This window comes from Podarcis melisellensis, assembly GCF_964234715.1.
Source record: "Podarcis melisellensis genome assembly, chromosome: 7".
Lineage (NCBI taxonomy): Eukaryota > Metazoa > Chordata > Lepidosauria > Squamata > Lacertidae > Podarcis > Podarcis melisellensis.
This window is the reverse complement of record NC_138539.1, coordinates 58,677,205-58,702,572: the sequence shown is the minus strand read 5'-3', so window position 1 is coordinate 58,702,572 and position 25,368 is coordinate 58,677,205. Positions and strand designations below refer to the sequence as shown.

Genomic DNA, 25,368 nt, shown 5'->3' with positions numbered 1-25,368 from the left:
ACATTTAACTTCGTTCACATTTAAAATGTGGATCATCCTCCTCCGTCTCCTTCCTCTGCAGAGAGAAAAAGGTGCTGAAAGCCTAAATCTCAGCAGGAAGTGATAGTGACAAGGTTTCAGATCACTCTCTTCCTGCCCAGTTAAGAAAACCAGGTCCAGTGTGAGGCCTGCCATATGCATTGGGCTGGTGACATGTTGAGACAACCTCATGGTCGTCATGGCAGCCATTAAGTCCTGAGCCAACCCAGAGCCAGTTGCCTCACCATGGATGTTGAAGTCCCTCCGAACCAGCAGTCTGGGAGTCTTCAAAACCACCAGTGTGACCAGCTCTGTCAGCTGAGGCAAGCAGACTGTCGGGTAGCAACCTGGGCGGTAAACCAGCAGAATCCCTAATCTGTCCCAATTGCCCAATGCCAGGAACACTTGATGTTATCTGGAAAACTGACTTTGACACTCCACACAGGTCCGTGTTTTCCAGCCACTGTTTCTTAGACTCTCACTTGCTCAGTATTTCATGTATCACTTTATTCATTAGCAAAGAGGGGGCAAAGGAGGGGGAAAGCCAATATCACAGGAAATCTGGGAAGCCAGTGCACTCAAAACAAACCATTCAACTTAAACATATGCATACAAATTATTCTAACCTGCATGATGTATTTTGAACACAGAATTCTAGACTATCTGACTGTGGGGGAACTATATAATTTAGAAGAGTCAGTCAGTTCACATAAGCTCAGACTCCTTTCTCCTGCAAGCTTGCTGATGAAGACTCAAGAATGGTTCCGGAATGGTTTATCTGCCCATCTGTTCAGACCAGATTGGCGCCAGAAGAATGGGATCCATACTGGGATTTCCCACCAGTTTCCTAAAGTGAAATCAGATTAGCTCTAAGAACCAAATCTGTACAACCAAAACAATTAACTACAGTAGTGTATCTAGTTTCACACAGATTTTAATTAAGATGGAACAGTGAGATTTCACTGCACCTACTAAATCTAGAGATCCTGTTAAGTTTGGTGGGAGGGAGAAACAGCCTTCACATCAGGATTTTGTGCAAGAGAAAAATTATAACTGCAGGAAAATTCATGAGAATCTTACCTAGTTCTAGTAGTAGCAAATATTTAGAAATAAATGATGCTTCCAGTGAGGTGTCAGTGAGTAAAAACTATACTTTAATATCCCCCTCTCACATGGTGATTTGCTCACTTCCAGTTCTATTTTCTTTAGGCATGTTCTTCTGAAGTTGAGACTTATTTCCAAGTAGAGTTTTAGATGGACAAGTGCATTTTGGATCAGAATGGTAAACTGATCAGCACCCAGATCCTAAACGTGTTTCCTTGGAGTACAAGCAGGCAGCCTTATCCAATGTATGTTGACTTTGAAGGCAGTTCCGCTGCGTTTAATAGACAAACTCTTTGAGTAAGTGATTGTAACTATAATCCCAGTGACTAAAATTCTAAAAGTATTGCGGTTTAACTGGTTTCTGACTATTTTTCACTTACATTCCACATGCAGACGCGACTGGGGCTTTTTGGTGTGTGTAAAAATAACAAATCTTCCTCTAAACATTTTGAAAACTTGCTTAAGGAATAACTGCTGTCAAATATATTTTTAAATGTCTGTAAGAGAAGTAAAAGATACTTTTGTGTTGTATAGAAATGTGCTTGTTTGCATGTGATTGTGTGTTCCATGGTCTCTGCACACTCAGGACTTTAGAATTGTGTGTTCCAATTCATATTCTAGCATTCTGGCTGTTCCAGAATCAAGAAGTATAATAAAATGGACATATACAATCACAGTTTAAAATAAAATTATTCTCACTGCATTTGTGTCACAAACAACCTGTGAACAAGGACTGTGTATCTTTGAACCTACTGGCTGCAGAGTGGCTCATTGGACATTAGAATCAGTGGAAGTAGATCCAGTACATTTATTCATGCAGTACACCAATCCTATAGAACTGTATGATTTCATGACTACAAAATCATTGCATGGTGGTTCAGAAATATAGGACAGTGCTTTTCCCCCTAAGAGATAACATTTTAGCTCATTATTCAGCGGTTTAATGGTTTTAATTTGGAATAGTTTAAGAAGGCTTCGTAGAAGGTTGGTGCAAGGCATTATGGAATTAAAAGGCTGCAGTCCACTCCAAGCGAGGTATGTGCATGTTAATTTTAATGTGCTGTCTCAAAGTACAGAAATCCAGGCATTTCCAGCATCATATTTAAAACATGGTACATTGAACTAATACGTGATCTGGGGCACTAATGAGGCAAATTAAGTTACAGGTATGAATTTTACATTAAATGGATTAATATTATATGGCATGGAGGAATTTTAAATACCCTATCGCCATGAATTTTTAATAGTTATGTGCTCTAATTTAATGTTGCAAGGCAATTGCTTTTCTTAAGAGAAGCCCCCCTCCAGGCCCCCTCCTCCACACACTTCTCCGCATTCAAGTTTGGATCTGATTATTATCTGCTAAATACCCTGGGTGTCAAGAAATATGACGGGTGGGGGGGGTGGGGGGGGTGAAAGAATCCTAGAGATATGAAAATGCCTTGAATGGAACTGGAAGCTGCTGTCTTCTTCAGGGACTAGCTGGTGAAGTGATAATTAAGCAGCCTGAAGAATAAATGTTGCGCGGAGACGGGGGGGGGGAGAGATAACAATCGGCCATTGCTTCTTCTCGGCCTCGGGGCGAGATCACGAGCAGAGCAGCGCCTGTCACTATGCAAGGCTGTGGCGAGGGCTCCGCGAGCCGCTGGGGAAAGCGAGATCCCGGCAGGCGAGGAGCGAGAGCGAATTCCATTCGCATTCCCGCAGTTCTTCGGAAGGAACTTCTTTCCCCCTCCTTCCCTCCTTCCCTCTCTCTCTCTCTCAATCTCTCCTCCCTCGGGTTCAACAGCCTCCCTTTTCGCCGAGACCCTACACAGCGTTTGACAGAATGGAGCCGCTCGCCATTGGCTGGCGCGGCGTTCCGTAGAGAAAACTGCCGCTGCCGATTGGCTAAAGCGCGGCGCTCAATACTCGTGCCTCACTTCTTTCTCTTTTTTCCATACACATCGCCCCTCCCTTACTCTTGTGTGTCTCTCCCACCCCCTCGCTCTTTTCTCTCGCTCGCTCTTTTCTCTCCTTTTCCTTGGGCCCGGGCAGCGCGCGCCCCGCCCAGCCTCTACCCCGCGCTAGATATATATACGGCGGCGTTGCAAACTGGGCTGAGCAGAGCCGGGTTGGGACTGGAGTGGCGGCAGAAGGGAAGGAGGGGAAGTAAGCAGCCCGCTAGCTATACAGTATAGATAGATAGATATATTGCTTGGGTAGGTGGCGGCTGGAATTTATCCATTTTTATTTTTCATTTTTACACGGTTTTCTCCCGCTGCTTCCTGTTTTTCCTGCCTCCCCCTCGTCGCGCACCCCGTTTGCAAAATCCGGACTCTCCGTTGTTTTGATTTGCCCACCGCTGGCTGCATCGCCTCTTGTCTTGCTTGCACTGCGGGTGGGAGCTGCTTGGCCGGGGCGCCCGAGGGCTCTGCCCGCCCGCCTGCGTTTCTTTTGCACCATGAAAGCGGTGAGTCCCGTGCGACACCCCAGCAGGAAGGCGCTGGCGGGCTGCTGTTGCGGAGGAGGAGGAGGAGGTGGAGGCGGCGGCGACCTGGCGCTGCGTTGCCTGGCCGAGCACGGCTGCTACAAGGGGAGCCCGTCTCCGGGCGAGGAGCCGGCGGCGCTGTGCCTCCAGTGCGATATGAATGACTGTTACAGCCGCCTCCGGAAGCTGGTGCCCACCATCCCGCCCAACAAGCGGGTCAGCAAAGTGGAGATCTTGCAGCATGTCATCGACTACATCCTCGACCTGCAGCTGGCCCTCGAGACGCACCCGGCGCTGCTCCGGCAACAGCAGCAGCAGCCGCCGCCGCTGCCGCCTCCCCCGCTGCACCCGGCCAGCTACCCGGCAGGGCCTCCCAGGACCCCGCTCACGGCGCTCAACAGCGACCCGGTAAGAGCCGCGGCGGCGGCGACGGGCAGAGAAGCCGGGCGCTGCTCGCAGCTCCGACGGGCCGGGGAGGGGAGAGAGAGGCGCGCCGGGTTGGGCAGCGGCAGGAGCGCACACGCGCTGCTCAACTCCGCCGGGGCGCTCGGAGGCGGGACGCCGGGCGCCCCCAGAGCGGGAGGAATGGATGGATGGATGGATGGATAAACGGGTGGCGGTGGCCCTCCTGCTTATTATGGAGCGAGAAGCTGCCCCCCTCTTCCCCCCTCCCGTAGCGAAAAGATCCAGAGCAGATCATTGGGGGCAAAGTAGAGCCCCGAGGTCGCGATCCACCGAGCCTCGAAAGCTCGGGAGTGCTTTCATGTGAAGGGTACGTTTCGCGGCCCCGTTAAGCGATTGGGTGCGAGATCGGGTCCCGACACTGCGATCCACAAGACAATGAAGTCGGGGCGTGGGGATTTATGGAGCGACCCCCATCCTCAAAGCTTCCCCCTTCCCTCCTTTGGTGATGTTTGATTTAGGTATAGTGTGCGCCTGCCGGACAGGGACAATTGTTCTTCCTGTATTTTGTACAGCATCTAGCATACGGTGGCAGCCTGCAGTCTGCAGAATACTAGCATCCGATCGGGTGCCGACCTCTGCAGGAGGGAAGCTCGTTAAATCCCGACAATATGGGTTAATTGGCTTGTGGGTTGCAAATTGCACGTGAAATTGGCTTGCATGTGTTTTTGTGCGAGTGCCAATATAAACACACAACTGCACACTTAACAGAGTGCAAGATGCAATTTGCACATGTATACCTATGTGTACACATACAGACTGTATTGTCATTCGGTAGCTATACATATGCACTACATAGCCTTTCTGTTACAGCTGGTGTGCAGCAAAGTGGATCTAGCCTTTGCATGCTTCCAGGCACATAATTCACTTAACGTGCCACTTGTATATGCCTCATATGCAGCCTACTTCCATTTCTTGGAATGGGCTTTATTTCCCCATCTCACATGGGAGGTCTTCTTACAGAGCCAGTGCGGATACAGATACATATCGGCACACATCTGCCTCACAGTGCTGAGCTGAGTCCCACAGAACGGGCTGGACACCGCTTTGGAAGAGAACTGAGATACCTACTGCATCCACTAGTTGTGGTGTTTATGACTAGAGGTGGCTTGGGGTCAGTGCGTTTAGGACTAGACCATTAAAAACACAAAATACAAAGCACTCCAGATGGGTAGGAATATTAATTGTTTCAATGAATAACCCTAGGCTATGTGAGACTAGACTACCATCATCTTTCCCTATGATCTACCATCCCCTGCAGTGAAGATCTACTCAAAGAAAGAATCGTGCTCCAGTTGTTCAGTTAACAAACTCACACCTCTTGTCAAATCTCTGGGTTTTGCACAGGGGAAGCACATGACCCTCAGCTGCAACTGGGGTCCCTGTGGGTCTGCAAAGCAAGAGGCCGTCACATTTGGCAGCATGCAACCTGTCACTAGTTGCTAGCTCAGGAGGGGATCCATAGAGAGCTTGCAGTTTCCTCTGCCCCTTTGTGAGGTTGTCCTGCTTCCCTTTATCGTGGGGCTTCTCCGTCTTCTAGAGGAAGGTTGCCGATTGCTAAGCTTGTTGTTTGTGCTAACTCTAACGCCGCACTCCTGTTCTCTCGTTACTGTGCAGGCTGGGGCTGTTAATAAGCCAGGGGACAGTATTCTGTGCCGCTGAACTGCACTTGCAAGGTGAGTATCCTCTTTTAAGATTTGGTGTGTCAGCAGAGCTGGGGTCAGGGTCCTTTGCCGTGCGTGCTGGTTTCCATCTAAGGCTGCAATTCTAGGTACACTTACCTGGAACCAAGCCTCGTGGAATTCCCTAGGCCTTCAAAGTAAATATAGTTAGGATCAGGTTGTAATTCTTGCTCAATAATTAGGCACTCCAGTCTCAGGCACACTTACTGGAAACTGAGTACAATTGGAATCGTAGGACATGGGTACCTGTTAGACGTATTTACACTTCATATAGGCTGCTATTTACCAGCTAATTCAGGTAAATTTAAGATTTAAACCAATGTAATCTAGTCGATTCAATTGTTCAGTTGTGCTGGCATAATGATTTTGTGAGTCAGGTTCAAACGTACACTTATTTTCTGTTTAATTCTACACGTTTACCTTACAGGGGCAGGTCAATGTGTATACACTTATTTATTTACTATATATATAGGATTGTGGCAGCTTAAGTAAAATCAACCTTTTCAATAAATTCCAGATAGTGTACATTAAATAAAACAGCGGGGGGAAACAATGCACTTTCTCATATTCCTTTAAGGAAGAGGAGTGTTGCATTTTTGTCTACATCTTCAGGCTTTTAACTGGTTCACAGATCAGGCCGTCTCCTTGGCATGTTCCTTAGGAGTTCTGTCCCTTCCCATAAAAGCAATGAATAATACATTTATGGAAATGTTGGTTGTCTTAAAGGAATTCTTTGACAGTCAGGCTGTGATCTGCACACCCACTTCCTGAGAAGCAAGTCCCATTTAACTCCATGCGACTTGCTGCCAAGTAAACATGCCTGGGACGGGGCGCAGTGTTTTCTTGCCCCTCTGCCCGATCTGCAGCAACAAGAGATGGGAGGAAGGACGAGGAGGAGGGAAACTCCTTCTTTCTTTTTCCCTTCCACTCTCCTCCGGAGAGCTTCTAGCTTGGACCTGCAGCTGTGTGTTCCCCTGCTTGGCCTAGCCTGGGAGCTGCGGTTGTTGTTTGACCTGGTTTGTTTTGGGTTGTTGATCAAGCATGTCTTCTGTTTTGTTGGTGGCGCCAGTCAGTCTGGAGCAGAATGGTTCACACCCCCACTCTATTCATTCCTCTTCCACAGGTGTGCAGCAGGCAGATCCTGAGCCAGAGACGCAGAAAGAAAGACACATTAGAGAGGGAGGGGAAAAAAAGAAAGAAAGAAATGTCAGCCACTGGGCAGAAGGAAAAATAATAATAAATCAACTACTCCAGAATTCTTTCCATACTTCCTTTAGAAAAAAAGAGAAAGAGAGAAAAACAAATTTCACAACTTTGCACGTTCATAGCATTTTACACACATGTCTCTTAACTCTTTTGTTTTAGATCAGATGTGAATTGTACACTTGTCTGGGAGGGAGGGGGTTTAAATCTTCAGCATACGTAAGTGTGGCCCTTCTGTTGATAAAAGATCAGGGGCAAATCAGAGTTTAGAAGTATAACTTTAATGCGCTGAGCAGCTGAAAACTGAAGCTTTACTAATCTACCAGAGGCGTTGTAGATAACTTTTGTTTTGACATCTATTGTTTAAAATAGATGATTTTATTGTTTCCTCAGGGACTTTCTTCTCCCTGCAGGAGTGTTACATATTGTATAGATTAAAAAAAAATGAGTGACATTTCATACTGTGTATATAGAGAGAGGTTCTATAAGTGTGAGAAAAGTATATGCTTTAATAGACCTACTGTAATTATAAAATATTTTTAATTAAATATTTTTTTGTAAATATTATAAAGCTGTGTATGTTTTTTTTTAAATCTGTGGGAAGATTTCTTTAGGAAAACTGTTTCTGGCTTAAGTGCAGAACTGCTGATGATGAAAATATGTTGGATGTCGGGGGGGGGTGTCTCCTCCTTTCCTCTCTCTCCCCTTTAGATTCAGAAACCACAGCTGTAGGTAGAGTTGGTCCTGCATGAATGCATGAGATGTCTAACCACAAATAAACTTGTTGAGTCCATACAGATGTGTTTTTCTTTAATTTGAATTTAAAAAGATGTTTGTATCATACGGTTTTGAAGCTACATTTTTGTCTGTTAGGCACAGGGGGTGGTGGTTTATATTACAGTGTATGCGAAACAGCGTTGAGATGTAAGGGTTTTGTTTGTTACGAACTGAGATGACTACTTTTTTCAATATGGGTACAGTGCTGAGGAATAATAATGAGCATTTATAAAATTCTTTTGTTGCCTAAACAGAAATAGGAATCACAAAACACGGAACACTTTTTTAACACCAAGAGGGATGCTACCCCAGAATTTCAGCCCTGTGGCATATTGCTTTGGAAAAACAGTGAAAAACGTTTTCTGCTTATAACCAAAGGGCAAACTATCAACAAATGTACAGTTGCTGTTTCTTTCGTCCAAAGACTATTGATACTGAAACTTGGGGAGGGGGGGGATAGGGGTGGGACAACAGGGAACATTTCAGTCTGATTACTGGTGTAAATCAATTTCAAAGAACTTAGACCAAAAAATAAAAATCAGATGACTGTATCAAGATTATTTTTCTAATATACAGCAGCATTCATTTCATTACAGTTCTGTTACATCTGAAAATCCTGTTTAGTCTCTTGTTATGTGTAACTTCTACATGTAAACATTAAACTAGATTGACGTGCCCTTGTGCTGTGCTTGGTTTCTTTCTTCAGTACTTGCAGAACTCCCTATTATCTGCTCTACTTTCCTTAAAACGTGGTGCTTAATGGTTAATCTTATACTGTAGCAACAGTTTGTATAGTCCATGTTCCACCTTCTGTCCAGCCTCTGAGAAAGGTACACATTTTGTGGGATCATCAGTATTCCACACACCAGTGAGATAGGATTTTCACAGAGTGGGTGAATTAAGTAGGATTTAACTGGGTGCTTTGTAAATAGTTAGCCAACTGTGTGTAGCATGGTCTGCTTGATTTATTTATTTTTAAAAAAGTGGGCGGACTTGTTTCAGATTTTTAAAAGTGTCAAAGTACTTTGGCCTGAGGATCTTTTTTATTCTGTAAAATACTTACGTGCATACTGAAATAATTTATCTACTGACAAATGTGGTAAAAGGTCACTGTTTTCTTAATCAAAATGCCTAGTATTTGCAATGAACTTAGCCAAAACACTAGCTTACAGTTGCAGATATGCTGCACCTAACACTATATATTTTTCTTACTGTAAATACTGTAAATCCATTAAATGAATGGTCTTCACATTCATGTCAGAGCCTAGACACCCGAGTTTGTTTGTTGCCCCAGCGTGAATTTGTTTGAAAGGAGTTTTAATGAACAACAATAGCAGCTGTTTTATAAAGCAACCGTTCATAGAAATGAAGAAATTCAAACGAATGAGGATTCCTTTATGGAGCATACTGAAAGGCTACTTAGAAGGATTGATAATTCTCTGTTGCATTGTGACATCTCAGAAGGAAAATATATCAAGCAGGTAGGTCAGCTCTCTGCTGGGGATTACCAAAATTGTTCTCAGGCTTCAGTTTAGTTAAGGTTAAAGAACACTTGCATCCACATGTGTACATGGAAAAGGTACTATTTTTGTGCAGAACAAGAGGAGAGGGAAATAATCAAAGACGTGCTTGAGTTGCTGTTCACAGCTATTACTGTGTCTCATTCTAAGGGCAAGAGAAAAAGGCAGTTTGGAGGTTTGGATGGGCTTGCAGTTGCCCTTGCATGTCATTTGCATGCTGCAATACCTGCTTCATCTCAGAAGTCACTTGAGCCTTTTTCACAAGTGACACTAAGAACACCTTTGAGAACATTTCCAGCGTGGATGTTAATGCAGTGCAGTGAGCAAAATAAAGCACATCCATGCCACTTAGATCCTCTCAATCAATTCGCATAGCGGGTGTGAGAGATGCAAAAGCCAATCCAAATGTGTCTCTTCAACGTGACCTTGCTCCAGCCAAACCTCAAAACTATTTTCATCCTCATTAGCTTTAATAATAATGATAAAAGGCTCCTCCCAAAGTGGTCCATCGCTGTCGTGTACTGAAGGCCACCTTCTGTGCTGCTGACTGCTCAGTTCGATGGTTATTCCTTGCATAGTGACATTGAGAAGCAAGTACATCCTTGTAAGTGGAATAAATGTTTGGTTTACGCTGTAAAAGCAGTGCTAGCCGGCCAGTTAAATCCGGAGTTTCAGTTGCACTGTCAACAAGCAGTTAAACTTGCGCAGGCGGCTGGAACTTGCAGAAATGAGCCAACCTTGAAATGAGAATAGGACTGACAATAGGAATCACCGGAATAGTTTCAAAGCGCCGTTCCAGTTTCTTACAAGCTACTTTCGCTGTTCTGCAGAATAACCCAATTCTTCAGTAAACTCTTCCAAATAATTGACTGGATGCTCATTGTCCACTTATACAAAACTAAATAACCCGATCATTGATGGAAAACACCACTGACAGGCCGTTTAGTATCCAAAGTTCATAATAATGATTGACAAAAGACATCACCATGTAAGGTGAAATAGGAAAGATCATACAGTGGTTGCAATCTATGGCTTCATTTCCAAGCTTCTCTTACCAGTTTAATGACGACGCCAACACTCTCTTACGACTTGAGAAACTAGGTTGAGCTGCTTTGACATTTTTATAATACTTAAGTGCTTTTCCTCTTCACAGACACCGCTGTCTAGGCATGTGAAAGTAAGTTCCGCAGCTGTAAATGCAACTTATACAACGAGAGCCTTTCCGGATGAGGCCAAATGCTCGTTTTCTCCCAGTAGCCAACCAGATGCTTATGGAAAACGTGGGACCTTAGTGTAAGAGCACAGTCCACCCTTGCAATTCCCAGAAATTGCTATTCAGAAGCAAACTGCTTACCCCCAAATGTACATAGGATTTTTAGGCAGAGGGAGGTACTTAGGATGGGGAAGCTTGCATATTTGATATACTTTTAGGCAAACAGCAGAGCAAGAAACGTGTATACTAGTGAAGTTTCCCCCAATAGGGGGAGTATTGTGCAACATCTCTTCCCAACTTGTCTTCTGCTTATTCTCCGCTCCTACAGGATGCCAAGGAGAGTGGTTGCTATTGCCTAATGTAGGAGAAGCCAAGCAAATAAGTGCAATAAGATAAACATAGTACTGCACCCTGCCCTGTCATGGCTGCCACCTGATAGTAGGATTGCTGACTGGAGGAGGCTGGGAAAGAGTGTGGATAATCCCTGTTTATTGCTCGGTCTGCACTGATTCCTAAATATCTGTGTAGCATCTGTACAGCTATGGAGGATCTCAGTGCAAATGTTAGTCCAATGCTGTTTATGTGAGTCTCACTTTGGGCAGGTCATTGGATCAATGCCTCCACCACACCTACAATACGTTGATGCTTTTTATCTTTGTGATATATGAGTTCTCTGGATTCCACAGTGGGAAGAAAGCATGCGAGATATGAAAGAAAAAGGCTACGCATCTTTACCCAGAAGTAAAAACCACCAAGTTCAGTGAAACCCCCTGCAAGATTGCACATAAGATTGCAGCCTTGGCTTAATAACTAGGTGGCAGTCTGCAGAGGGTTGCTAAAGCAGAACCCCATTACCGTATACTTTTTATTTCTGGGGGGGGGAGGAATTCCTGCGGAACCATAGACAAGGAGAGTAGATCTGTCTTTTTGTATTTTTAGCTGATCTTTTGTTCACCGAATGCCAGTGATTAATGGACTAATACTGACTGTGTGTAATGAAAAGTAACAGCAAGGTTGTGGGTTTTGCAGTCTCTACATGATGATAAAGGCAACGGAATTGGTGTCAAAATATAGGAACCGCTACTAACGTTTTCCTTGTCAGAAGTTATTCAGGTATGAGATGTTTTGCAGGTAAACACATTTTAGTAACAGAGAAGCAACTGGATATACCCCCTGGTTACCACAGGGGTTACTGTACACCAATGCTCCATTAATTAACATATATAGTATTTCTGAGGAGAAAAACATACTCTGCAAATATAGCATTTTTATGCTTCTGATGTTGAACTGTATTTGTACCAGCAAAAGAATTTACACACTGGTTTTAGTTGCAATGCCATGTCACAAGCTGCATTGTATGTCCCAATATTTAAATTAGTTCTAAATCACTCCTCTGGTTCTCAAGCTTTTATTACAGTTATATGCAATTTGTAAAAGTTAATTAATAGTACAATAAAATTCATTTCTCAAAAATGGAACATGTTTCCAAATACAAAATGTGTACCTGGAGATATACTCTAAACTGCAATGAAACAACATGAAGTCTTGATATGTTCACTTTTTTGTGACTTCTTTTTATCCCTCATGGAGCATTCTAGAGCTTTAGCCACGGAGCTTGTGCTTACAACTGCCTCCAACAAAAAGGGCATCTCTAATCCACAAAAGAAACATTTCAACCAACCAACATAATACACACTAGAAACAGCTTCAGTGCAATCCTAGACGTGTTTGCTCAGAAGTAAGACCCACTGTTAGGATTTAGTAACAGCAGAATCCCATAGATCTACTCAGAAATCAGTCCCAATGAGTTCAATGTGTACCGGTAAATGACCTCAGTCTTCTAAAATACCGGTACATAATTTGGGTGAAATCCATTCAATGAAGAATGGCTTTTTCCAGATATCTAAGTAGATTGCATGAACTGTATATCCTTATACTTGCATGAGACCAGAAGATTATGAGCCTTGGCTAGAGGTACATGATTCCTGATTTTGAACAATGTATGGTTCAAAGGAACCTGTGTACAAATTTGCGCCAAACAAACCGTAGTATTAACAAGTTAAGAAGTTATAAGGATAAGAGTCCTTCAACACTAATCTCCCTGATATCTAATAATAATAATAATTTATTATTTATACCCTGCCCATCTGGCTGGGCTTCCCCAGCCACTCTGGGCAGCTCCCAACGGAATTAAAAGCACAATAAAACATCAAACATTAAACAGGGCTGCCTTCAGATATCTTCTTTCTAAAAGTCAGATAGTTGTTTATTTCCTTGACATCTGATGGGAGGGTGTTCCACAGGGCAGGCACCACTACCTGGTTCCCTGTAACCTCACTTCTCGCAGTGAGTGAACTGCCAGAAGGCCCTCAGTGCTGGACCTCAGTGTCCAGGCTGAACGATGGGTGTGGAGATGCTCCTTCAGGTATACTGGACCAAGGCCATTTAGGGCTTTAAAGGTCAGCACCAACACTTTGAATTGTGCTCGGAAACATACTGAATATGTTTCTATCCAAGGTTGCGTACAGATTTCCTTTTACTCTGCAACCAATGTGCTCCCACCACTGGTTTGTGAAGCTATGTGCACGCAACATTAGCCACAACTCACATGTATCCTGTAGTTTCTTGAAAAATGCTGTATTTTGATGCATCTTCTCTGAAAGCAGCTTCAATGCAATTTGAAATCGTAGGCCAGAAGAAGACAAACGTGCCCTCTCTCCAACCACTGGTAGCAGACTACATAGAAACATATCCCGTCACACTGATGCGTACAACGATGTGCAAACGCAATTTGAATCAGAACTGGGGAATCAAGCTGGTTGCTGTGTTTTAAACCAGTCATGTGTACCCAGCACAAATCAGTTTCCAGTCTTGGTTTAACTACCTCGCAGCCTAGCAAGTTTCTGCCTTTTGCATTGCCCTTTCTTTGCATTATAGGAGAGCAGAGTCCATGTTCCCAATCACCTCCTTCAAGTACTCTTCATTCTAACTCACAGCCTCTTTTGTCTTTTCATTTTTAAAGGTGTATTTCTTCCTTTTATGATATGGGCTTGGCAGAGTTCCACTTTCTCCTGGGTAGAATTATGAGAAAAGGGTGTCTGTATCTTTAATGGTGCTGTGTGAAGGAGAAGATTGACTGACTGGCAAGTTGATGCCTGAAAGTACATGTTTCAGGAAGAGAAAATAGGCTAAGCCTAGGAGACTTAACTGGTTTGAGTGGCTTTAGGTGTGCTGAAGTTGAAGGAAGCATTGGTGGCTTCTACTTCCTGTTCTTGCATATTTTTTTCAAGGATGGAGAGGGCTCATAGGTGACTAGAGAAAATATGCCCCATATCAAATGCTGTCATTGCCAATTTAATGATCTTAAGTATCAAGAATGAGACTTTGGCTTGTGGCCTTGTAGATCTATCAGTTGAAGCAAACAGTACTGGACTAGAGAGATCAACAGTCTGACCCAGAGAGATATTTCTATCTCCTTTTCATCCAAAACAGAACTTTCACATCTCTCACGCATGTGGTAGGGGGAATGAATGATAGAAATGCAGGAGGAGCAGGAAGCATGAGGTACTTCCATTTCTGGTTCCCTCTACAACACAGGCATATCTGAAGCTGAGCTTCTGGTGGCATGAACGCCATCCAATATTATGGCATGTACTCAATACAGTGGACTCTTGGGTTACGTTACCTTTGGGTAATGTAACTTTCGGGTTGTGAACGCAGCAAACCCAAAAGTGTATAATTCCAGGTTTCACCATGCAAGCATGTGCAGAAGCGCTCTGTCATGCCACACGCGTGTGCAGAAGAAGTGCCTCATGTTGCAGACTTTTCAGGGTATGTACGGACCCCCAGAATGAATTAAGCTCATATCTGAAGGGTCCACTGTACTCTCATTGGGCTGGGACCCACCATGCAACAATAACTCTGCTAATTTTCAGGGTTGCCACTACTTTCTTCTTCTACTTCTTCTCCTCCTCCTCCTCACTACAGTTGTACCTCGGGTTACAGATGCTTCAGGTTACAGACGCTTCAGGTTACAGACTCCGCTAACCCAGAAATAGTACCTCAGGTTAAGAACTTTGCTTCAGGATGAGAACAGAAATTGTGCCGCGGTGGCGCGGCGCCAGCAGGAGGCCCCATTAGCTAAAGTGGTACCTCAGGTTAGGAACAGTATCAGGTTAAGAACAGACCTCCAGAACGAATTAAGTTCTTAACCCGAGGTACCACTGTATTTGCTGCTGCATTTTTATAATCCCCACGTAATACACCGACTCCACAGCAATGTGGAACTTCAGGGTAGAGCAATGAACAACATAACAATATGACAACTATCTACTATCCCTCACTTATGCTGGTCCCTACAGCTGGCCTACCATGAGGCAGCCGCCTCAGGTGATGGATACTGAGGGGGCGTGGCTATGTGTGCCACGTGACCTGCCCTGCATCTTCCCAGCTCACCCCTTAGCCCCAACCATGATGAAGAAGAGCTACTTAGAAAATGAGCTCCACCTCAAGCAACACACCTAAGACTAATGAGAGTTTTCAGAACTGCGTAGGGAGATAACAACTCCTTACGACGTTTGCAAGAAGAAATTGTGAGAAGTGATTGAGCAGACTAGAGAAGACACTCACCAAACAAAAGGCTGCTTGGTCTCATGGTCTGATTACATGGTTTAAAGCAGTCGGTAAGGATTTCATGGAGAATACCTGGTTGACCTTAAAGCAGGTAAAGGTAAAGGGCCATTAGGTCCAGTCGCGGACGAATCTGGGGTTCACGCTCATCTCGCTCTACAGGCCGAGGGAGCCGGCGTTTGTCCGCAGACAGCTTCTTTGTGCAATTGGTTGGCTAAATGCTGAGGGAACATGCTCAGAATCACATTTAACATTCAATCTGGAGAACTTCTGGAGGAAACAATGCTCAATTACATTATAAGCATTATGACCTAGACAAATTTGCATACTGTGAACTCAGTAATCATGAATTTTGATACACCATTATTCAGAAAGAAATTAAATTTGGATGTCTTTCCACTTTCCAAAACTGCTGGAACCCTGACAGTTTTGGGCCCATGAGCTTTTTAACGGTAGACAGAAGCTGTCAGCATCAACGCTCAGCATTCCTTCTTTTTATTTTCCATGGGTCTTACCATAAACTGGGTCTTAGCTGTCTTTCACTAGATATGAGAGTGTAATCCTGCATACAAATAACATTTATTGATAACCACAATGTGACCCAAAGTGAAAGATATTCGTTTGCATGGGTGGAATGGCTGACTAATTGACAATGGGCTTGAGTTTCTAAATCCTAATTTGGGGCCCATGTTATTGCTCATTTGCAAATTAACATCTTTTTGACTGGTTTAGCTTGTTTTGCAGAGAACATGATTCGCTAGCAGTTGATAAAAGCAATGCTTAGACAATTTTTACAATGCATCCCATTTACTTGAAGAGCGTAATGGCTCCTTCTGAGCCGTATGTCATGTAAATAAGTATTTCAAACATTTTTTAACATGCATATTATGCACTCCATAGATCAATGGCTCCTTTGAAGCGCTTGCACTTTATCTTCTAAGTTGCATTTAGACTTTTTAAAAGATGTATTATTTATTCAATAGGCTATCACTTCTTTCAGAGATTCTTCATTCTATCATCTAAATATGTATTTAGTCCATTTAAAGATAAATATCTCTTCATGTCGTCAACAGATTGGAAGAGCTCTTCTGGAAATATTAATCAGGGGAAATGCTCAACTGTACCTAAAGCAGCCTGTAGCATAAACCAACATGCCTTGCTTTGGAATGTTTTTTCATGCTTGTTACTTTTACTCACCACCCACGGATTTGGTGGTTCAGAACCTATTTGGCCTGGCACTAATGTTGTGGTGCTAAATTTGAAACCTCACATCAAAATATGCAGATGTCAAAAATGAATAACATTATGGATGGATTGCATTAACAGGCTCAGGGCTTAGATCAGGGAGGGATCCCAGTTTCAATAGCACAGAAGCGTAATGGTTATGAGCACAAGATGGCTTTCTTCACCCTTTCTGACATTATATTAAAATCTTTCCAGAGACCACGTGGAATGGACAAGACACCTGCTAGGAATGGAAGTAGCTGCAGGCTCCCCAATGCTGATACAAGTAGATGAACCGAAATGTTCTTTAATAATCATTCCATTTTCTTCACTATCTATCATCCTATTAAGTGTGAAAAGATACAGTGGTCCCTTTTGGGAATCATGGATGCCAGGGTGTAGCATCAGCAAGACACACTGTTGGCCCGTCTGGGACATGAAGCTGTAGGTCTCTCTCCAGTGAGATTGGTCAACAACACAATTTGCCCATGTCATTCACTGGCAGCTGTGTGTAAGTTCCAGTGTGGTTGTTGGCAGGTGCTATAAGCTATCAGGAGTGTCAGGCTGGGAGCTGGGAGCAAACCTAATAACTTGCCACATCAGTGTATCCATTTATTGAAAGGGGGAGATTTCTCTCTCCGGTGTTTCAGCACCACCACCATGGCTAGTGGCTAAGGAATAATATTATACTACAAGCTCGTGAAGCTGAGGCTCCAATACTTTGGCCAGCTCATGAGAAGAGAAGACTCCCTGGAAAAGACCCTGATGTCAGGAAAGATTGAGGGCACAAGAAGAAGGGGACGACAGAGGACGAGATGGTTGGACAGTGTTCTCGAAGCTACGAACATGAGTTTGACCAAACTGTGGAAGGCAGTGGAAGACAGGAGTGCCTGGCGTGCTCTGGTCCATGGGGTCACAAAGAGTCGGACATGACTAAACGACTAAACAACAACACAAGCTCAACAAGGGTTAGGTGACACTAGGAACCAATAAGGTTTCACCTGGCTCTTTAAAGCTGCTGGTTCTTGCTGAGCACTGAGACTGCTAGGGGCACCTACACCCAACCAAGGACTTGTCCTGCCACCTGCATGGGGCAATGCAGTCTCCCCAATTCCCTTACACCCCTTTCTCTCCCCTGCTGTACATCCACTTCTAAGTGAGTGGCAGCAACAGGGAAAAAAGGGAGACAGATGTTGAGAATAAATACCCAGAGAATCATAGCAATTTATGGTCATACAGAGCAGGCCAGGCTGCTGATGGTCCTATGAAATCACAGCCAACCCCATTATATTTCCTGGCGTTATCAGACTCTACTCCAGCCCCACAAAGTCTACCCTATATATCCTTTTGTGGATTTGGGGGATGGAAATTAAAGCTTCCTTCCCTTTTAAGCATGGGATCTGATGATGAATGTTGAACCTATGGATCACTGCAAGGAGAAAAGTGTTGGTTTATTTTGTTTATTTGTTTACTTGGCCCATTAACTTTTTCCTTGCACTAGCTATACTTGCCATGGTTCTTTAATATATATGTATATTTTAAAAAGCTCCAAAAGTTAGAGGTAGCTGGCTGCCCATCGGCTCCTCCATCCAGATACCAATGGAAGGCTTATACTCATTTATTTACAGAATCTGCATACCAATTTAAGCAGTTTACAACGTAAAATCATAATAATCAACAAACACTAGCCATAGAAGAAGCCCAATAAAATCTTTAGTGAGTGCCAAATGCTCTAAAGAACAGCAAGACTACATAAACTCTATCCTCAGACCTCCTACTTCACAACTGAGGGCATGGTTCTCAGAAGTCCAGGAGAATAAGATACCTCTGGAAAAAGATGGGACTGAGCAAGCTTCCTGAGGAAGGGCATTCTATAACAACAGGGCAACAGCTGAAAAGGCTCTCCTCTCAGTGGGTGCTAAACTTGCACCTACAAATTATTGCAGCCCAGGAAAGTCCTCCTTAGGCTGCTCTTCGAATTCAAGAGCGGGGAAATCACATGGGAGAAGTTACTATCTTGCATCTTCCCTCTTCATAAAACTATTCTGTCTCTAATGGGGAAACGGAGCTGAGGGCTAACCCACAGGAAAACCTTAGTGTCGCTGCTTAAAAGGATAAGTTGGCTTTGCGGGAGCAATCCACATAGACCACTACAGGATCTCATATAGGATGAAATAATCAAAGCTTTCACTGAAACAGAAAATGTGCAGCTCTAATAAGAAGAAAGCTAAAATTACTTTCAAGCTAGCTTGCCTGTAGAACAAATGTCATTTGCAAAATCTAATATGAGTGTTGTTTGTACACTCTTCTTAAATTCCCATTCTATGTTTATTTTATTAGCATTAACATCCAACAGAGACCTCATCATTTGCTATGGAAACACAATAAAAATAAGGAAGGGGGAGTTTCAAGAAATGCACTTTAAAAAAAATGGTTGCAAACTAAAACTTTCTTAGCACTTGCTCGTAGGTTTTGGAACGATGGCTTTGCCAATACACCTCTGAGGGGAAAATATTTTGTGACTCTGCCTCTAATGTTTATCTTGCCACCCGTTAATACCAGCCGTGTCATTCACTTTGGACCTGCCATCAATATTGGATGGGTTGAATCCAGACTGAATTAGTTGATTTTAACTCCCACTGAAATCAGTAAAAGTTAAGTCAAGACTAACTTCTCCAATTGATTTCAATGGGACCTAAGTTGTCTTCCTTAGTCTGGCTCCAAACCTTATGTATTCTGCACTTCCAAAGTTCTAGCTTTGCATCAACTCTGAACACATACTAGAATTAGAAAATTCAGAATATGTAGGATGAAAGGGCACATAACACCAGGAGCAATTTAGATCCCTGATCCCTAGCATTTTGCAAGCCTTGATTTAGCCTCTGCCTGTTTTTTTTTTTGGGGGGGGGGGGGGTTGGAAGACCACTTCACACATGACAGTTTTCCTGTGTGGCTGTACCTAGTATTATGAATAAACTGCCCTTGATACAACGATATATTTCAGTGTGGCGTACAAAATAGCATTCTGTACAAAATTACAAAAAAGACCATGAAGCAACAATACAGTAAAATTAAGAAGTATTAAGTTAAAGTTTTAGCTTCAATAAACCAAGTATATCCTCATCTAAAGGTATGGAGAATAATATAGTAATTATGCCAGGTGTAAAGGTAAAAAGTAAAGGCTTCCAGTCCCACCTGCCTTAATGGAGGCAGCCCCACCGAAAGTGGGGGATCATTGGCAAATCTTTAACTGGAAGGAAAAGAATCCAGGGGCTGTGATAAGATCTGTGACATGTTTTACTAGCGAAGATCTGTGACATGTTTTACTAGTGAAGATCTGTGACATGTTTTACTAGCGAAGATCTGTGACATGTTTTACTAGTGAGACAGAATGGTTTCTAGCAGACTGGTGCCTGTTCCAAGACATTGAAGCAAGGGACAGAGAGATAAGACCTCTGAGAAACTTCGAGATTCAGTTCCGCCGCAAGACACAATGGGGAAAAAACAACAGCTGGGAAGTGAAAGAGATAAGGCCATATATGGACAGTAGGAATCTGGACAGTGGGATATAACAGATATAACATATATGGACAGTAGGATATAACAGTTCACACGCAGGGCGAAATAAAGATACTAGTTTGAGTTCCTCACTTGAAGCTTTATAAATTTATATATTATAACATCCCAAATGGAAATAATTAATTATGTAGCTGTTGACTAAGGGAATATTATAATAACTGAAATGTAACTGATATTAATTAAGATTATGGAACACAGGGATATAAGATCAGAAATGCACCCAATCCACCATGTGAGGAGCCATTTAACTAAAATACATTAATTGGAAGTTGATTGGCACTTTGATAATTGTATAATCTGAGAATTAATTGTTATTGTTATAATTAAGCTATTATGGGAGTTATATTGGAAAACTAATTTTAAAATTTCAAAAAAGAAGGTAAAACATAAAGGTAAAGGACGGTTAAGTCCAGTCAAAGGCGACTATGTGTGCTGGTCCAGGGGGGAGGTTACCGTGGGGCGAGGTCCAGGACCTGAGTTGATGGTCGGCAGACAGTCCTCCTCGGGCGAAGCGGGGTCCACAGCGGGAAGCCGGGCAAGGACAGGACAGGAACTCTGGGGGAAACAGGACTGGATGCTGACCGAAGCAGCTCATCAGCGACGTTGCTCCCGCAACCTGAGACCGGGCTGACTGGCCTTTATCTTCTCTGAGGCCAGGGGCGGTCCCGGCCCCCAGGAGACCCACCTCTCCTGGCCTTAAGGCAAGCACTCCTCCTGGGAGAAACCAGTTCCCTTCGCCTCTCTGCCCTGAGCCTCTGCAGTTCAGGAGAGGCTGAAGGGTTACTGGCCCCAGGGGGAGACTCACCTGTAGGCACTGAGTCCTCAACCACCTCTGGAGCCAGAGTGGGTTCACCTGTTGCCTGCTCCTGAGGATCCGGCACAGGTGCAGGTGCTTCAGAATCAAGGCCCTGCCCCAGTTCAGCCGGCCCTGGACTCCTGTGCAGGCTGGGATTCCTCCGGTTCAGCTTCTGAATCAGATTCCCAGGCCATCACACTATGGGGTGTGGCACTCATCTTGCTTTCAGACCAAGGTAGCCAGCATTTGTCCACAGACAGCTTTCCGGGGCATGTGACCAGCATGACTAAACTGCTACTGGCGCATGGAAGACCATGACAAGTGCCAGAATGCACGGAAATGCTGTTTACCTTCCCGCCATAGCAGTACCTATTTATCCACTTGCACTAGAGTGCTTTCGAACTGTTAGGTTGGAAGAAGCTGGGACAGAGCAACAGGAGCTCACCCCGTCGTGTGGATTCGAACTACTGACCTTTTGATCAGCAAGCCCAAGAGGCACAGTGGTTTAGACTACAGCGCCACCCACATCCCTGCCAGGTGTACCAACCCTAGGAGGACATTCCAGAATCAAGGAGCCACCACACAGAAGTCACTATTTTCCTGTACATATATAATGCACTTCTCCTCAGGATATAAAAGAGCCTCTTATAATCTTGTGCAGAGGGAGAATTTGTGGTAGCATTATCAATTGCAGCTTCTGATAATGGCAAATCTATTAGATGAACTAATCCCTCAGACAGGCTGGGTTAAAAAAAGTGGGGGCACCTGATGCACGGGATAATCAAGTGTCCAGATCACAGGAAAAAAGTGAATGAAAACTGGGGACATAGCAGTAGTAGGAGGAAAACAAATGACTGAAGAAAAATGAGAGCATTGAAGAACTTTGTCTGAGGGTAGAGTGGGAGGAACAACACTTTAGGAATATAACAGAAAAAGTATACTGCCACTGATGCAATTGAAGAACCACTATGAGCCATTGGTTCCAGACTCCAGTTCCTAATACAGTGGTACCTCAGTTTACGAACTTAATCTGTCCGGAAGTCCGTTCTTAAACCGAAACCATTCTTAAACCGAGGCGTGCTTTCCCTAATGAGACCTCCCACCACCAGCGCCCTTCCACCATTCAGATTCCGTTCTTAGACCAAGGTAAAGTTCGCAAACCAGAACACTACTTCTGGTTTTGCGGAGTTCATAAACTGAATAGTTCGTAAACAGGGCTGTTCTTAAACCGAGGTATGACTGCACAAAACAAATGCACACATATGTCGGTTAATCGCTGTGCAAAAGGAATAGCTCAGTTCCTGTGTCTGTATTGTGTTCTCACATGCCTAAACTTCTGTGTTCAAGGGACATAACTCTTCTGAGCAACGTAGCTTGCAAACTAATGTTTTTAGACAAACTTTTCTGTGCTGCTGTTGAAATCAACAGGAACTTTGCCATTGTCTTCTATTGGAAGAGGATTAAGCTTTTATGGAGATTGTTTGGCTTTAATTTTTCACTCTGTTAAGCCTGAGTGCTAAATATGAACCATCCTATCCTGCTTTGTTTACTCAGATTCACCGAAACCTTAAAACAAACACACAATTCCAGGTAAATCTGAGGTTATAAACAATCCCCATTCTGTTCTCTGTCAGACAGGTGTGAGAGAGCACCTGTGCAACTCTGTGCAGAGTCACCCGTTTTCAGGGCGGGGCAGCATCGATGGGGGGCAAATCCTGCTCTGCAAGGATGTCAAGCTAATCTTTGTTTAACTCTTGCTGGAAGTATCTGTGGCAACAAACGGGATACAGGCAAACAAACAGCTCTATCCGCCACTCCCCCCCCCCATTCCCCGCCGGCTGTCATTTTGCAGCTTACTACAGGCACTTATTATATGAAGCAAAAGCAGGGACTCAGTGTCAACAGAAGGTAATGGGCACGACGATTATTTGAACAGGTGTGTGAGGTGTTACTACACTGAGAGTATTCAAGAGTCGCTGGAGTGAGCAGTTAGGACAGAGCTGTGCATGCAATAACCGGAGCTCGCCGGAGTTTATTGTCATAACAATCACGTACAGTTTTAAGGTTTCACAATGAGCTGCTGTGATTTGGCCAGTGTGTTTAACCGGTTTTCAGGTAACTGCCCTCTCCTTACTCCAGGAAAAGTCAGCATTCGCACTGAGAAATGTAGCCTTCCTTCAGCAACCATTACACACACAGGTAAGCATCCAGGGCAGTGATGGGGAACTTCTAGCGTTAGGCTGTTTAACCCCAAACATGTTAACCTGATCATAGCTGTCAACATTTCCCGTTTTTTTAAAGGAAATTCCCATATTCCGAATAGGATTCCTCACAAGAAAAGGGAAAAATTGACAGCTATGCACCTGATGTGGAGTGCGGAGAACAGAAAGACACAGCTTCGGAGGAACAATTGTCAGCCTTAGAATACACTCTCAAATGGTCTTCTGCAAGCAGGACTCATCGCCTTTTAAATTTGGTGCCAAATGCAAGAACCTCTAGTATTGGCCCCATTTGGGAGCTCCGTATTTTTTGCTCCCAATTGAAGCCAAACCCTTCAGAAAGCAGGGCTTGCAGTCAGCGCCGAAATTAAATTCAGCACAGCATGCAGCACCCACTGGGATAGGCTCCTGGAGATCGCAATGAGTGGAGCCTATCCCTCCCCTAATCCAAGTGCAAAGTCCCCTTTCAGCAGGGATCTTTGCAGCTTGAATTCAAGCCAGGAGGCACAAAGGAAGGAAGCAGATCCCACCTCAGCTGTGCTGGATTTAAAGCTGACATTGGATGGCATTGGGTGACTGACAGATGGGCATCCCCGCTGAGCTGTCAGAAGTGGCTTGAGGCGAGCGGCCAGTTCTGGATCTGGCCCATTGGCTTCAGCAGCTTGATAACCATATGGTCACATCTGCACCATTCATTTAAAACATAACTTCCTCCAAAGAATTCTGGGAACTGTAGTATATTCCAGGGTGATGGGCATTGTTGCTCTGTGAGAGGCAAACGATTGTTCCCAGGATTCTATGAGGGAAGCCATGTGCGTTAAACGTCGTTTATGTGGCCGTACATAGCAGAGGGGAAGCCTTACTTCTCAAAATGGGTAGGGTAACTTGGGAATATTGCATATAGCAGGGAATGGGAATATTTTTCAGCCTGAGGGCCACAATTCCTTTGAGGCAACCTTCCGGGGCCACATGCCATTGGTTGGTGGGGACAGAGCCAAAGTGGGTGGAGCCATGAACATTTTACCTTTGTGCCTTAGGCTAGATTTTAGACATAAACACCTATCTATCCTTCATCCAAGTAAACAAGGAGCACTATCACAGTTTAAGGAGAGATCCCAGCCAAGATGTGAAGCAGGGCCAATGTGAGGTGTGGCTAGGGATGTGGGTGTTGTCTGTGGAGAGTCCTGAGCACTAGATACAGAGGCCTAAATTTATTCCCCTGGCCTGAGATTTCCCCACGCTCAGTTTTAAAACAAGGTGCTTTCCGCCTCGCTTCATGTGTGTATTAGTGCTCTTCCTTTCTCATATTAAAGGTAAAGGGACCCCTGACCATTAGGTCCAGTCATGACCGACTCTGGGGTTGCGGCGCTCATCTTGCTTTATTGGCCGAGGGAGCCGGCGTACAGCTCCCGGGTCATGTGGTCAGCATGACTAAGCTGCTTCTGGCGAACCAGAGCAGCACACGGAAACACCGTTTACCTTCCCACCGGAGCGGTACCTATTTATCTACTTGCACTTTGATGTGCTTTCGAACTGCTAGGTTGGCAGGAGCAGGGACCAAGCAATGGGAGCTCACCCTGTCGTGGGGATTCGAACCACCGACCTTCTGATTGGCAAATCCTAGGCTCTGTGGTTTAACCCACAGCGCCACCCGCGTCCCTTTTCTCATATTAGAAACATTTTTTTTAAAAAAAAAAAACCATTCTGAACTGCTCTAGGCAAAGGATAAAGAGAGGGAAAGATGACATGATGTCTCATGGAGATTCTCCAAATGGCGAGTCTCCACAGCAGTAAAAGCGAGCTGCGTGAACGCAGCTTTATTGCAGCAGTTCTAAGACGTCTGGGGGCTAACGTTGATTTGCCCGTGGTACAACTCCAAGTGCTACCAAATCCGCAAAACCACTCTGCCCAGTGACCATTGTGGGGCTCAAAAAGAATGAGTGTATTGAGGGCAACAGCAGCTGTACAATAGTGCAAGTCTTTGAGAGCTATTTCTGTACACACAGCTGAGAGAAAGAGAGGGAGAGGGAGAAAGACAGAGTGTTAAACACCTGGGTATTAACATCAGAAGAGGGCTCAGGGGATAAATATGGCTTTGTTCAAACTTGGTCCTATATATGTATGTGTGAAATAATGAGAGAAACATGCAAATCAGGTCCTTTGTTTTCCTTTTTCAAAAATAAGGCTAGCATCTGTTAGAGGTTATACTTCAAAAAAAATGTTGCTGGCGCTCTCCATGTCTGACTGCATAGATATATATCTGCTCGTGATTCTCAGAATGTGATTCGGGACTCCCTGAGGAGGCAGAGGCAGAGCTAGAGGGGATGTCTTCTTGCTCCTGGTCATTTGAACCCTGTATTGGGAGGGTTGGCCTTGGCTGGGGTATGATTAGCCATCTGAGCCTTGTGGCTAGAACCCAGGACACCGGGGTCCAGTCCCGTCCTGTCCCCCCGTCCCCCGCAAATGGGCTCA

At 44.3% G+C, this 25,368-nt stretch overlaps 1 protein-coding gene across 2 annotated transcripts; it reads left to right on the top strand.

Moving 5' to 3' along the window:
- Positions 1 to 3,085: 3,085 nt before the first annotated feature.
- On the top strand, positions 3,086 to 8,392 carry ID4 (inhibitor of DNA binding 4). 2 transcript variants are annotated; one of them, XM_081919656.1, is made up of 3 exons: positions 3,086 to 4,000; positions 5,672 to 5,730; positions 7,971 to 8,392. In XM_081919656.1, exons 1-2 carry the CDS (start codon positions 3,566 to 3,568, stop codon positions 5,714 to 5,716), a joined length of 480 nt encoding a protein of 159 aa, XP_081775782.1. In that variant the 5' UTR covers positions 3,086 to 3,565; the 3' UTR covers positions 5,717 to 5,730; positions 7,971 to 8,392. The 2 variants fall into 2 exon arrangements, with proteins under 2 accessions (XP_081775782.1, XP_081775781.1); XM_081919655.1 differs by having other exon boundaries at positions 3,089 to 4,000; positions 6,860 to 8,392.
- Positions 8,393 to 25,368: the final 16,976 nt, after the last annotated feature.